At 38.4% G+C, this 13492-nt stretch overlaps 2 protein-coding genes across 7 annotated transcripts in view; one reads left to right on the top strand and one right to left on the bottom strand.

Moving 5' to 3' along the window:
• bmpr1ba (bone morphogenetic protein receptor, type IBa) overlaps positions 1 to 2239 on the top strand; it is a 63878-nt gene extending 61639 nt beyond the window's left edge. For all 4 annotated transcript variants that reach the window (XM_005452045.4, XM_005452044.4, XM_005452043.3 and 1 more), the window contains 2 exons: positions 49 to 179; positions 265 to 2239. In XM_005452045.4, coding sequence (XP_005452102.1) covers positions 49 to 179; positions 265 to 390 — 257 coding nt within the window. In that variant the 3' untranslated portion in view covers positions 391 to 2239. The remainder of the gene's footprint in view (positions 1 to 48; positions 180 to 264) is intronic.
• Positions 2240 to 3062: 823 nt separating this feature from the next.
• unc5ca (unc-5 netrin receptor Ca) overlaps positions 3063 to 13492 on the bottom strand; it is a 189637-nt gene continuing 179207 nt past the window's right edge. For 2 of the 3 annotated variants that reach the window (XM_005452038.4, XM_005452039.4), the window contains 4 exons: positions 11933 to 12082; positions 11561 to 11725; positions 8257 to 8435; positions 3063 to 6089 (listed from right to left, as the gene is read on the bottom strand). In XM_005452038.4, coding sequence (XP_005452095.1) covers positions 5927 to 6089; positions 8257 to 8435; positions 11561 to 11725; positions 11933 to 12082 — 657 coding nt within the window. In that variant the 3' untranslated portion in view covers positions 3063 to 5926. The remainder of the gene's footprint in view (positions 6090 to 8256; positions 8436 to 11560; positions 11726 to 11932; positions 12083 to 13492) is intronic. The other variant, XM_005452040.4, reaches the window with a different exon arrangement.

The raw sequence follows: 13492 nt of genomic DNA, 5'->3' as shown, positions 1-13492 counted from the left end.
AACGGCATCAGAGAGGAATATGACTCTTCTGTAACGTATTTATTGTAGGAATCCTTGAAGAGTACCAGTTACCATATCATGAGCTGGTTCCAACAGACCCTTCATATGAAGACATGAGAGAGGTGGTCTGCATCAAGAAGCTACGACCATCCTTTCCTAATCGATGGACCAGCGATGAGGTAAAACATGGAAAAATATTCCACACTATTCTTGCAGAAACGTACAAATCGACAACCTCTGTAACATAAGTTTGTGTCTCCTCAGTGTTTGAGACAGATGGGGAAGCTGATGACAGAATGCTGGGCCCACAATCCAGCCTGCCGCCTCACAGCCCTACGGGTCAAAAAGACACTTGCCAAAATGTCAGAATCACAGGATATCAAGCTGTGAGAAAGCACTGCCTGGTGTGTGTTTACACGCATACAAAAGGCAGGTACTAACACTGGTTCTATTCCAGGCCGTACAAGCTGGGTTTTTTGTTTGTTTGTTTTCTGGGGGGAAAAGGAGGGGAAACATGAAGCAGAAGATCACTTAGAGGATCCCATGATGACATATTTTGAGTTCAAATGCCCAGAATTCTGCAAAGTTCCCTCAAAAACAATCAGAACTAACTGTGCATGGCCCTCTTCTGTCCTTCAAAGAAGATGAGACAATTACATTTCAGACTAGTGTGAAGACTCTAAAGCCAGATATAGGTTCCTGTTCACATGCTCCAAAGGCCTTGGAGAAAGAGACTTGAGTTTGACTTGGCACTGTACATGCTGAGATACACAAACAGGCTACTGACCAGTGAGTGGAAGACTACATGATTGCTTTCTGTGAAAGCTAACTTACCCGTAGATGAAGGTCTGATTAAAAGAACCGAAGGGATGTGCGTCAAGGCAATCTGTTATTGCAGCATTACACCTACTTTCTAAACACTTCCTTGGATTGAACACATTTTTTGTCACTTTTAAATAGCTTTAAATTGCTCTTTGTTATGACAAGTGACACTGTGACAGAAATAAAAATATTTTGAAGGTGTACAAGTTTCGATTATGGTGATACCATTTGTAGACACTGAAGAAAAGATAAATTTGTTTTGTGAGCTAATGAGAATACCAAACGTTTTCCATGTACAACTTTAAGGTAATTTGTAAAAAAAAACAAACGTAATAATAAATAAGTTAATATGTATAAATAAATCTAGATTGGGGCTCTAACGACCTCTGTGTTTCTTTAGGCTTCTTTGGGACATGTATTAAAAATAAAACCTGCCTCTGAAGAGGCGGCGTTTCACCAGTGGAATGGTTAAAGCAGAGCAGTGCCCCCCATAGCCACTGTAGAGCAAGTACAGGAAGGAAGGCCTATCAGACAATCTGAAACTGCTTCACACAAACTGTAAGGTGAAGTTTTGCTTGATTATCTAGTGATCCATTATAAATGTGTGGATTTGTGTTAGTTTAGGGGTGCCAAAAGTTGCCATGTCACGGCTCATTGTTATTATTCACTACTTCCCAATGACTGTGGCCCCCGTAACGAAAAGATGGAGTGTATTTAAAGCAGTGGGTTTAGCAGTATACCCTTATAGTGAAAGAGTGCACTAAGAAGTTGGCTGGTTCAAGAAAGCACCCAAGCCTCATCCAAAATATTAAACCACAAGATGTTAACTTGTTGACTATATGAAATCTTTAGTTCCTGGTTACAAGCCACCCTTATACATTAATGTTAAACTATTTCAGTGTAATAAACCAGTTCTGTTGAACGCAAATGGCACTTTGGCACTGATCAAGTCAGTTTCTATTAGGCACGTTCCTCCATTAATTCAAACTCTCACATAGAAACATTCCACGGTTGGGAAACTTCATGATGACATATTTCTCCAGTTACAAAGTTATCACAGTTAGGGGGCTTGTTAGGTCATCCACAGTGGTGTGCTGTCATGACGTCAGTGCCAGAGATTTCTCTGACTGGCTTATTTTATTTTATTTTTTAGCTTTTATAATTCCTTAGTTTCCATTTCCTTCAGAGGTCACTGAATTTCAATCTTGCTCTTGTCAACAAAACAACAGCGTTTTTCTTATGGATGGAGGTTTTGGTGTGGCAGATTTGTTGTGATATACAGTAAATGCCCTTTCTTTCCTCTTGGGTGTTGTGCCTTATTTGATCTGTATCTGCTGTAGTTGTCCGTGAGAGAAATTCGTGTTTTTTTTTTTCGGTAAAAGGTTGAACATTCCCCCCCAATAAAGTGTTTCACTCATCCAAATGGCTGATGCTCAATTTGTGGTAGCTGAAGGAGGTGAATACTAACAAGTCATTGCCTCTTACTGTTAAGACACGCTCTCCATATTTTCTTTGTTGAAAAAAAAAAAAAGCAGCATGCCTCATTACAACCCACTGGTGCTGCTGAGCACACAGCATGTTAAATAGTGACACCATAAGGATTTTCCGTTTCAATTTCCTCCCCTTCAGGCTTCTTTATCCCACAAATTATTGAGTCTGGAGCATGTAAATGTGAATTTCACAGAAATCATAAGTAAAATAAGGATCGCAAATGAAAAATATCTTTTTTCATGCGCTACAAATCGGATTTCTGACCAAGTTGGGATATTACACGCAAGTAAAAGTTGTGTTGAAAAAAGCCACCAAATGCACCACAAGTTTTCAGCATTGCTTATAAATATAATTTATTAATTGTCTTAAAAATTCTTTCTTACACTTTGTACAGAGAACAATTAGAGGAGATAGAGAGGCAAGCATTCAGCAAGATTGAGCAAGACTCATGAAGCGTGCCAGAATTAGCTAAAATGGACCAACACTATCCCACACTAATCAAATCAAATCACTCCCGATAGTAAAACCAGGAGTGCACTTACAAGGACAGCTCTAGATAAAGACTTCTATCATGATAACCAATGCCAAGTTTGCATAGTAGACACTGCTTTTACAAAAAAGGAAAAAAAGAAAAACTTAAATTAAAAAAATCAAACATACAAACTATTAACTGTACTGCTTTTTCATATTCAGAAATTTGCCAAATATAGCTGACAGTACACAACTGTACACACTGGAAATAGAAAATATTTTTTTTTTACATACTTTGATATCTTAATACTACTTTCTTCATTTTCACATCATGAAGGATCATCTCCTGGAGGCCTACACGTGCTCTCCTCATGAAAACCTCCCTTGTCTCGCTTTTGCTTTTTTAACAGAAAATCCATTCTCCAGGTAAACTGTACACTTGAAATCTGAGGTGGAGCTATGCTATTTAAATTTTTTTAAACAATTCCTAATGTCGTAATTCAAAAAAATAGATGTTGTATGACTGAATTCAGCCTTTAAAGTTGTCAGTGATGTCGATGATCAAATTGTATAAAAGAGGCATTGTCATGACCTTTGGGTTCATGTTTGTTTCAGCTGATGACTAAAATATTTTAGGCTTTTATCCTCATAAGGTTTCCCATCCCTTTTACTTCCACACATATGACATCACCAATTACATTTGAAAACATACAAAACATCCACTCCGTCAGTTAACCGTACACCTTTCCTGCTGTGAGCTACGCAAAATCAAACCACACGTACTTTTACAGCTGGTTTTACACCGATACAAGAGGTCTGAATCTTAAAGTCGCACATATTTGAACAACTGTACAAAGAAAGGAAAATCTTTGTGGAAAATCAATATCTCAAGGTTTCCTCCTGAGCGGGCAGCTATAAGATAAAATCTGTCATGACCAAGGTAAATACTTGACCTTTTGTACCAGTGTTAAACTTGACCTCTGCCTCCCTTTTTGTCTCCTCTCTATACCTGATGTTCAGTTTCATATGGCGTCTCTCCATAATTCAAAACGGAAATACCTAACTCCAGTTTTTGAATTTTTCCCCTCTCAGGGCCAATTGTAATTATGCAAGTTGTTCTGCAAACACAAATATATTACACTTCATGTTACATATCTCCCTTTATATGATTTTTACCTGTAAATTGCAACTTTGTCATACATACACCATGACTGGAATGTTAGCTGCTAAGTAACTGATGCAGATTCCCCTCATAAGTGTCACACATAAACACAATAAAGCTGGCAAAAAAAAGTTTATGTAAATAATAATGAGCAATGAAGAAAAATATATGGTAATAAAAGGTCTTTAGAATGAACATAATGATAATCATGTATTTACACAAAATAAAATCAAAATGAAAACACTTAAAATGCTCTTATTTATCAAAGGCCACTGGATGGTGCTAGTGACCAGCAAAGTCATGGCGACGATCACAAATGAAATGCCACATGTGGCCTGATGGCAGATAACACAACTGAAGGAAACTGGAATATAATTGATTAAAATCGGTATATTAGTAGTAGATGAGCTGCATTTAATTCACTGTCATATAATTCCTGCATTCAAATCAAGTTATGCTTTCCATCCCCGCCCCCCTTTTTTTTGCTTTGTCCGTCTGTCCAGAAAGAAGCCCCAACAGTCTAAAAGAGACACTTCTGGGTTTGAGGTTGTGGTCAACTAAACTGCTGGTTGTTAAGTAATAGAGAAGCAGCATTAGTGCAGATATTATGTTGAGACTCTCAGTGGTTTGAGATGCACTTGTAGTTTTGAGATTGCCGTTCCTGTGGCTTTTTCCTGTCTGGATCGTGGTTTTTTTTTTTAATGTATTTATTTATTTTTTTAAAAATGTGAAAAAGCAATGATTCTTTCAAAATAAAAGTCTTAGATGCTTTACTGCAATGTACTGTGCATGATGATGAACTTTACCTAATAATCATTACATGATTATCATAAATGAAATCTTGAAATCTTAAAAAAAGATTATTTTAAAGGAAAAAAAAAGTTTCTTCTTGCATCCTTCAGCAGCATAATTATCTTTGGACTGGCTTTTTGAAAAAAAGAAGAAAAAAACAAACATTAGAGGCATTGGAAGCAAGTTAAATTGCTTTTGTGTTCATTTTTCTCTGACCTGAAAGATTTTGATGGTATTTTTGAAAAAAGCTTTAATCTTAATCAACATCAAATTGGAACCATCTTTATGATAATAACCCAAAGGGGACAGTTGTTGTTGTCTCGGGCTTGTTTCTGGTCAGGACCCTTGATTGACAGTCACTTTGTACTCATTCTTGTATCAGGAAATGATCCACACATATGGACAGCAGAATTCATAGAGCGTTCCCTAAGAAACGATATAAAGACGACAAACTGTACTGGCAAACACGTACAGCCGAGGCTCACAAGAGAAGAGTCACTTCTTTATCCCCCTCTCTCATTATCTGTTTTCCGTTCAGATGATCACCTGCCATCGCTTCCATCATTTTATGTTTATGTCCTCCCTCTCTTTTGTAATCAGTTTAGCTTCGCTCTGTGTTTGCGCCCGTCTTTCTTAAGAGTCCCTAACTCACTCTCTCCGTTTCCTCACTCTACCTTCTCCCACTCTTCTGTAATCAGTTTACCTTCTCTCCCTTTATGATTCTGTTCCATTCCTACAGAGGTTTCCAAGGTCAGTACCTCTCTGCTGCTTCTTGTTCTTTGCTTCTCCTTGTTCAATATTAAAGTAACAACAAGAGAACAACTGGTGTTACTATGGACAAGCTCTTTTTTTTTTTCTTTTTCTTTTTTTTTGTAGGCGTGTGTATGTTTTTCGGTGTTCCTGATAGATAGGTAGGGTTATCTCTCTTTCGGTCACATACGACACTGCAACATCTCGCAAATACACATACAAAGATACATAGATAGTTCCAGCACCAGTTAAGGCGCCTCTCCTATCTGTTACCATGTCGGCATGATTACCATGGTATTTAACCGGTGCTCAGTCACCACGGTGGCAACTTTTCTGTTGCTAATTGGTTTGTTGCCCTCGCTGCAGGATCAACCATCGAGACTTCACGCGTAATCATCTCCAGAGCTCTGCCATTGTCATGGTAACTGCAGTGTTTCGTCAATGTTCCGCTGTCATGGAGGCAAGGCTACTGTCGTGGCGACCCATTTCTTCCAGCACAGTGGCCAGTTCATTTAGGTCTCCATCAGGGAAATGTTGGGCCTCCCAGAGATCCAGGATTACGCCTGTTGGACTGGACTTGGTGGCAAAGTAGTTCAGGTATCTGAAATGAACATTAAGGAGTGAGGGGGTGAGTGACAAAGCATAGAGTAGTCAATATTATGCAACAGACAAAGATGAATTCCAATTCCAAATTATTTCTGAAAGATTAAATTGGAATGTTTGAAATTTGCTTTCTGACAAGCATGGGCAGCGAGTGACTCAGGAGTATGAAGTGAATGGCTTCATTGTCTAATCGCTAAGACAGATTTCATCCAGAACTTTAAAAGATGTGTCAGGGACGGGTTTGGAATACACTTGCTGGACACTCAGTACAGTTTAGATGACCCTCCTCAGTGAGAAAGCACACATGAGACATAGAGAAGTAAAGCAAGCCTCTGTTATCTACAGTGATGTTAATGTCATTATGAATTCTGATATTTAGACAGAGGTCAAATTGCAAAAAAATAAAATATGGAACTGGCCCATTTTTCTTTAGCTGAACCATTTTCCATGATTCACATTGTAAAACAGAAACATTACACTTGACCCAGTCTGCAATGACCAATCAACCCATCAATATTCATGAGACAGTACATGTTGGCCAAAAGCAGGACAGCTTATACAGCATGCATAATATGTAATGATTGATGCTGATTATTTTATCAGCCCATGTGGGATGTGTGATGAAAAAAAAGCTTTTTAATGTGAAATTATAGGGGAATAACATATAATATAAAACATTCTGAAACTTCTATTTAACATACTGCGGAGCAAAGGTGATGAATTATTGCTCTCTTCAAGACTTACTATAAAGAAATACACTTTATCGGGTCTTCTATACCATTTGCTATCAGCTGTGGTGTAAGGAAGCATAAATGAAATTTGACAGGTTAATTTCCTTTTTTTTGGACATTTTTATTACCTATGTTCACTTCAAAATATTTTAGACAAATGTGGGGGAAGAAAATGTTATCGCATTAGAACCAAGCCGTGGCGAGTCAAAGTACACAGTGGCTGCTGAGGAAAAGTCTGAGACATCTGTGACAAAAATCTCAATTTCTTCTTTGAAGTGCAAAAGCCAGAGATTGAGCTTCACGGGGTAAAACCGAAGCTTTTTGTTCTTCTGTAAATCCTGTGATTGTACTGTTGGCACACTCTGGCGAGCTTTGGTGCTGTTTAAATGCAACCACAAACATCCCTTCATCCCCGTACTCCTCATTTTAATCGGTTTCTCTTCTTGCAGACTTTCTTAATTTTTCACAGTTCTCTCGTTCAAAACGTCTAATAAATAAATTCCTATTACTTTCTCTCCAACTTTGTTTCCCTTTGTTTCATGTTGTGCGTCAGACTCCATCTGCCTGCGGTATGCGATAAGGAGTATCCTGCTGTTAAATGAACTCGACAGCTGAGATTGGCCTTTTCTTTTATGTGTGTGTTTCCAGCATTTGTTTTAAAGCCATTTCACTGCATTGGATCAAAACTTCTAAACTTTCTGAGTGTTTCTGCGTGTGCCAGAGTGGGTACATTTGAGGTCACATCATTTATATATACATGAAAAGGTTATGTAAGGAATAATGACTGTGACCGAAGAGCATGAGTAACACTAAGAAGTAAAATGGACATGATGTAGCAGCCACTAAAGCAGAGGGGAGAGAAGATGATACTCCTTTGTTAGACCTTTTGATCGTGGTCCTTTTGAAGAGTACCTTTTTAGTGGAAATGTGGAAGTAAACAACAATTTGGCTAGCTTTTCGCCCACTGATCAGGAATATTTGGTGCCCACATCAACACACTGCTTCATGAGCTGGCTGCCTGCTGGGACAATGATGTGCACTTGTGCCCAATTATCCTCTCAATATCTGGCTATGCTTCGGTAGCTGCTGGTAAACGAACCTCCAGTCTAAATCATTAGGACACACATCTGCACACAGAGTTTCTGCGGATGTTACCTGTGAGTTAAATCCAAAGAGGAAATGTCCTTTTAATTTACTAATCAGGAGTCCAGCAGTGCTGCTTTGCCCAAGAGAGATTCTGAAGAGATGCAGGTTCAAAATACTGAAAGGTGTTCAAGGACTTGATCAGTTAATTTCTACTGGAGTGCAACAAGTGATTCTCTGTGATTTTCTTCTGGTGAAGAGATGAAACAGGCTATTATTAAGCCTGAATGAGGACTCAAATCAAGTAAAACAACTAAGAGAAGCATCCATAAAACAAATGCCAAGTGTCACCTGTCAAGGTTGAGTTTGTGGGCCAGCATCCTCCAGTCATTGCCTCTGGTCTGTGGTGCATCCAGGCTTCCACACAACTTCTGTCTGATGGATAAAGGAATCCGAAAGGCATTGGGCCCCACTAAAGTTGTAATATTACTGGCAGGGTCCATCAGGGATGTGTCTATACAGTGGACCTCCTGAAAAGACAGAAAGAAACTGGTCAGTTGTTATTTTAAAGGCTCCCTCTCTCTCTTTGTTTGTGTAATTCCAGCAAGCTTGAAAGTCAATATTTGGTATGACCACCTTTATTCTTCAACAGATTTTGAAGTCTCTTATGCAAGCTTTCTCGTAATTTCTTTAAGTAGTCTTCAAGAATAGTTTTCCAGGCATTCTGAAGAAGATTCAAAGCTCTTCTTTGGATGTTGGCTGTCTTTTGTTCCAGTCAAGATGTTTTAGCCACGCTGCTTCAATAATGTTGAGGTCCGAGCTCTGAAGAGGCCAGTCCATTGTGTGTTTCTCTATCCAGGTATGCTTTCATTGTATTGGCAGGGCATTTGGGATCACTCTCATGCTGAAAAATGAAGCCAATCAGATGCTTTCCACTTGATACTGCATAGAGGGTCAATCAATGTCTGATGGTACTCTTCTGTGTTCAGTTTTGATAAGATCCCCGCCATCGCTAGTTGTACCACTAGTTGCACATGATGATGATCTGAAGCAAAGATTTAAAATTTGCTTTCACCACTACGTAAAACCCATGGTGAGACTGTTTCAGTGAACAGCAGGTGGATCAACAGGGAAGACAGATGCATCTCTCAGGTCCTGTGCGTCCTATTTGTTTTTGTTTTGTTGGCCTACCACTTCTTTTGTTCTTTACTTTCCTCAGTTTTTTTGAGGACAAACTATACATCATCGAGTCATGCCAAATTTTCAGGTAATAGTTTTTTTGCGAATAACCTTATTGGTACATAAATACTATTTTCTGCCTGTTAAACTGTTTGGCATTTTTCAGAGTTTAAACAAATGAAATGAGGGAAATGAGTTTTTGTGACAGGCTGATAGTGACAAAGTGCCTAAAGATACAATTCAAAATTGTTTTTTGCTAATTTGTCTGTTATGTCTAGTCACAACACTGCTTCTTCCCTCGATGCCTGTTTGGGCTTGAATAAAGCCTGGAGATGTTGCTCTGCCTCCTTGGAAGCAAACAGAAAGAAATGGTGGCTCAAGACTTTTGCACAAAAGTGTTTCAGCTTTTAAATGCAGTTATTCATTAAGAGAAATGTTGTCGTATCCCCAGACTCATACAGTACATCTTTTGCAATAGTGACACAGGATGGGGATGGTTCTATAGACGAAAATGTGCATTCATGTGAGAACCATGAAGAAGATCAATTCATCATATTTTTAGTTCACCCACATCTCTGCCTGGCTTTCTCTATTTGCAGCTTACCTTTAGTGTGACCAATTACATTTGGTGTTTCCTAAGTAATACAAGAGTGTAACAAACACAAAAAATCTGCTCCCGAGCACTCTCTCCTCTCACTGTCGATCCCTGTCTCTTTTCTAAACCTTCATCCCATTAATCTGCCACTCCTGGGTTGAAAGGAGGCAGCAGCCTAATGAATGTTGCTTGGCAGAGGGAAACAACAACAGCCACTGTTGATGTGAATGATTACTATTTACTGCATCTACTTAGCCTCAATTTATGGCAGAAAGCTCTCTGCTGCTGGAGACTGAATGACTGATGCAACGGGACATCTCTGTTGAAATAATGCTTTAAATCTGCTTTGCTTTTCATTGTTTAACATTGTTTAGGATCTACAACATTTTGCTTAATGTGCAGCACACACAAACAGACATGGAGTTAAAGTACTTAGATGTTTAGCTCCAGCTGTCAAATGTGTCCCAGGTTAGATCAAAGCAATTATGTAATGGCTTATTTCAAATGGACTGCAACTTATCATTTAAAATGTGTTGCAATAGCCCACAGTTGCCACAAAATAAAATCCACTGTGCAAATTTACATAAAGTGTGTTATTGTCCAAATACTTGCAGACCTAACTATATCAAAGACATTAGTATCTGTGTTGTCTTGCAAAACTAAAGCACAGAACTGCCAAGCAGAAACTGTGACTTTTAGACTTTTCAAATTAGATCACAAAGTTGATTATAATTATATATTTTTAATGATTTTTTTAAAAAGAAACTTTCAAATATTCATTTCAGTATTGCCTTAGAAGTCTGCTATCAGCTGGGTATAGTATGGACTGGATGATTTAAAAGTGATGCAAGGGTGGTTGATAGATGTGTGGCTGCTTCTGCGAATCTAGGCAGTATTGCCTTTATAAATGGAGAAATATGACTATTCTTTCATCATTTTGATGTTTAAATATTCTTTACATTATGGTGTCATTTTCATTAACCTCAAAGAAATGTCTTTTTCTGGGTTACACTCATTTATAATGTTGTGCTCATCAAGTACTGCTGAGGAATACAGAACATGTGGAACTCTTCCCGCTACACCAAAAGTACTTTTGTAAATAGTAAAAGAAAAATAAGAGAAACATCCATTCTTCTAAGCCACCTTACCTGGTTATACAAAAAAAGAGAAAAAAAAAAACATTCTAAAGTACAGTGCTATTGCCCTGACCACCATGGGAGAATTTGAAGCCGTTACATTTAAAAAGAATGGACTGACCTCCGACCGAAGCCATTCACACACAGACACGCACACATTCAGTGACTTCATGGTAAAATGGCCTAGCAAAATCAAAGAGGAGTTATTCAACTCGTGTTGTGTGACCTCTAGCCCTAGTATGAATGATTGAACAGAGTCACAGAACCATAGCAGAAACCCTGACTGTCTGACAGACAGTGAAAAAACTTAGTGACTTTAGGACCTTTTGTACAAGAATGTAGAAGTTAGGAAGCAAGGATGTAGAAAGAAATGTCTCTCTCTCTCTGTATTACTCATTCAGCATGTTTCAGCATGTATTAGTTTATTCCATCCCTGGCCAGTGGGAGTTAATGTTGCTGTCTGCAGCTATCTTGCACATGCAAGCAGTATAAACTGTGTTATAGCGCTTTTGATGTATGTAAATGTTAAATTAAATGAAGCGCTTTCTTCAAGCGATGCACACACAGACACACAACAACGTAAACCCATGATACATCAGGGGCAATTTTAGGGTTTAGTATCTTGCCTAGGTAGCCTACCCTGCGGCATGCAGATTGTAGGAAATGGGGATCGAACCAACAACATTCTGATTAGTGGACAGCACGCAGTCGCCCCCAATATATATGTAAATTTCTACAAGCTTACCTCCTCCAATGTGTTGCTGAGCTGAAAGATCTGTCCTTCTCCTTCTACCTGCCGTACACACAGTTTGCAGCTGATGTCTGTGGTGGCTGGGCTTAATCTCTCCAGGGTGAAGGTACAGTGAAGAGTTCTCTGACTGCCACTCCAAACCTGGTAGAATGGGATCTCCTACAGCATGCACAAACGTAGAAAATAAATACACGTTTTTGCAAAATTGTTTTTCCAGGTACACAAAGTAGTACTACTGTTTCCCAGATTTTGATAATAAAAATGCAAATTTGTAAATTCTGTCACCGTTTGAGGTCAGTAAATGATTTTGGTGCCTGTATAGAATTGTTAAATGTCAAAGTGCATCTACATGTGTATCCCTCTTACCTGATATTTTGCAATGAGTTTGCTCTTCCAATGTGTGCTTGGCACGTCATGGATGGACAGCCTCAGATTATGTGTGCTGTCCTTAAAGTTCAGCGTCTTTGGCTCATCCAGAAGCTTTCCTCCCATCTGGGTCTCCATCTGAAGAACCTCCTACACAAAACCCCACATAAAGAAATAACAACTTTATATTTACTCTCCAGGTTTCCCTCTGCTTCATCTCACTAACTGGACCATTTTTTATACATTAGAGAATGTATAAGACCTTTGATTTAATTTGCAAAATTACTGCACATAAGGCACCATAAAACATCTAAAATGCATTAAAGATTTAATGAGATATCATCACACGTCTCCATACTTGTATGTCCTGATTTTAAGCAAAGCTTTGCTTTGCTAAACGCACTGAACTGAAAAGACACATTAAGAGGCTCAATAAAATCCTTGATTAATAATGCCCCACCAGTCAATGTACTGCTGTTTTGAGATATGAGGAAATGAAGCATATCTTTAATGCAATATGGTAAAATGAAATTACTTCTATTGGTATTAGAAGATGACTTCAATGTATCATATTGCTTACACTCTGGGTTTTAATACACTAAACGAATAAACCTATTACTAATGATTACATTTTTGTCTTTTATGATGGTTGTTGCATCTAGTTTTAAATTCAGCAATAATGCCTGTCTAGCTTCCAAGGATGAAGGATGAGAAAGGATAACCTCACTCCAGATCTAAAGGTGAAGCAAAGTACTTATTGTGGATTGGTTGTTGCAATGCACTGTGTTTGATTTCAATATAAAAATGACACTCATTCATTGTTTAGCCAATTGTGCAGGGAAGTAAACACTACGAAAGTTATTTTTTATTTTGTGGGGATTTTTACTGACCCTAATAAAAAAGACGTCTGTATGTATTGTTGGGTAAGATCACACCAAGAGAATACTACAGAAGTATGTCTGCATCATAGAAAAACATCAGTGAATAAATACTTATACTGCAACTGCTTATTAATTGGCTCTTGAAAATACACACAGAAGCACTCAGTTATAATAAGTTATTCGTATGAATTTTGATGCTTCCTACAACCTTTTCAAAATAATCAATTCCTCCTTCCATCAACTTCGAACGTGGCAGCTCTACTGTAGAAATACAGCAGAGACCTCCCCTGTGAAACGCCAGCCTATCAATTATACTAAACAAAGTCCTCATCATTGGAAAAGAAAAGCACACCTCTGAACTCTCAATTAGAGCTACAATTGCTTGTTTGAACTGGTAAAACTAAGTGTTTGTTTATGTTTGTGCAAGAGTGTGCATGGCTGTGTGCCACTGACACTTGACTTAACATTGCATGCATAAATTACCACTGTTAATCTCCCATATCAGATGGTCCCTCCAGTGCTTTGAATTTGTTTGAATTCAGCAGCATTGCTGCTTTGACATTGCTTGACCCTGCGTTGTTTACTCCTTCTTAGCTCATTTCCAGAAGACAAGAGGTGCAGAAGCTTCTGTTTATGACTCTGTGAAGCCCTTTCTGTTCAAACGCTTATATATACATTT

This window comes from Oreochromis niloticus, linkage group LG12, assembly GCF_001858045.2.
Source record: "Oreochromis niloticus isolate F11D_XX linkage group LG12, O_niloticus_UMD_NMBU, whole genome shotgun sequence".
NCBI classification, from domain to species: Eukaryota; Metazoa; Chordata; class Actinopteri; order Cichliformes; family Cichlidae; genus Oreochromis; species Oreochromis niloticus.
This window is presented reverse-complemented; position numbering and strand designations above follow the sequence as displayed.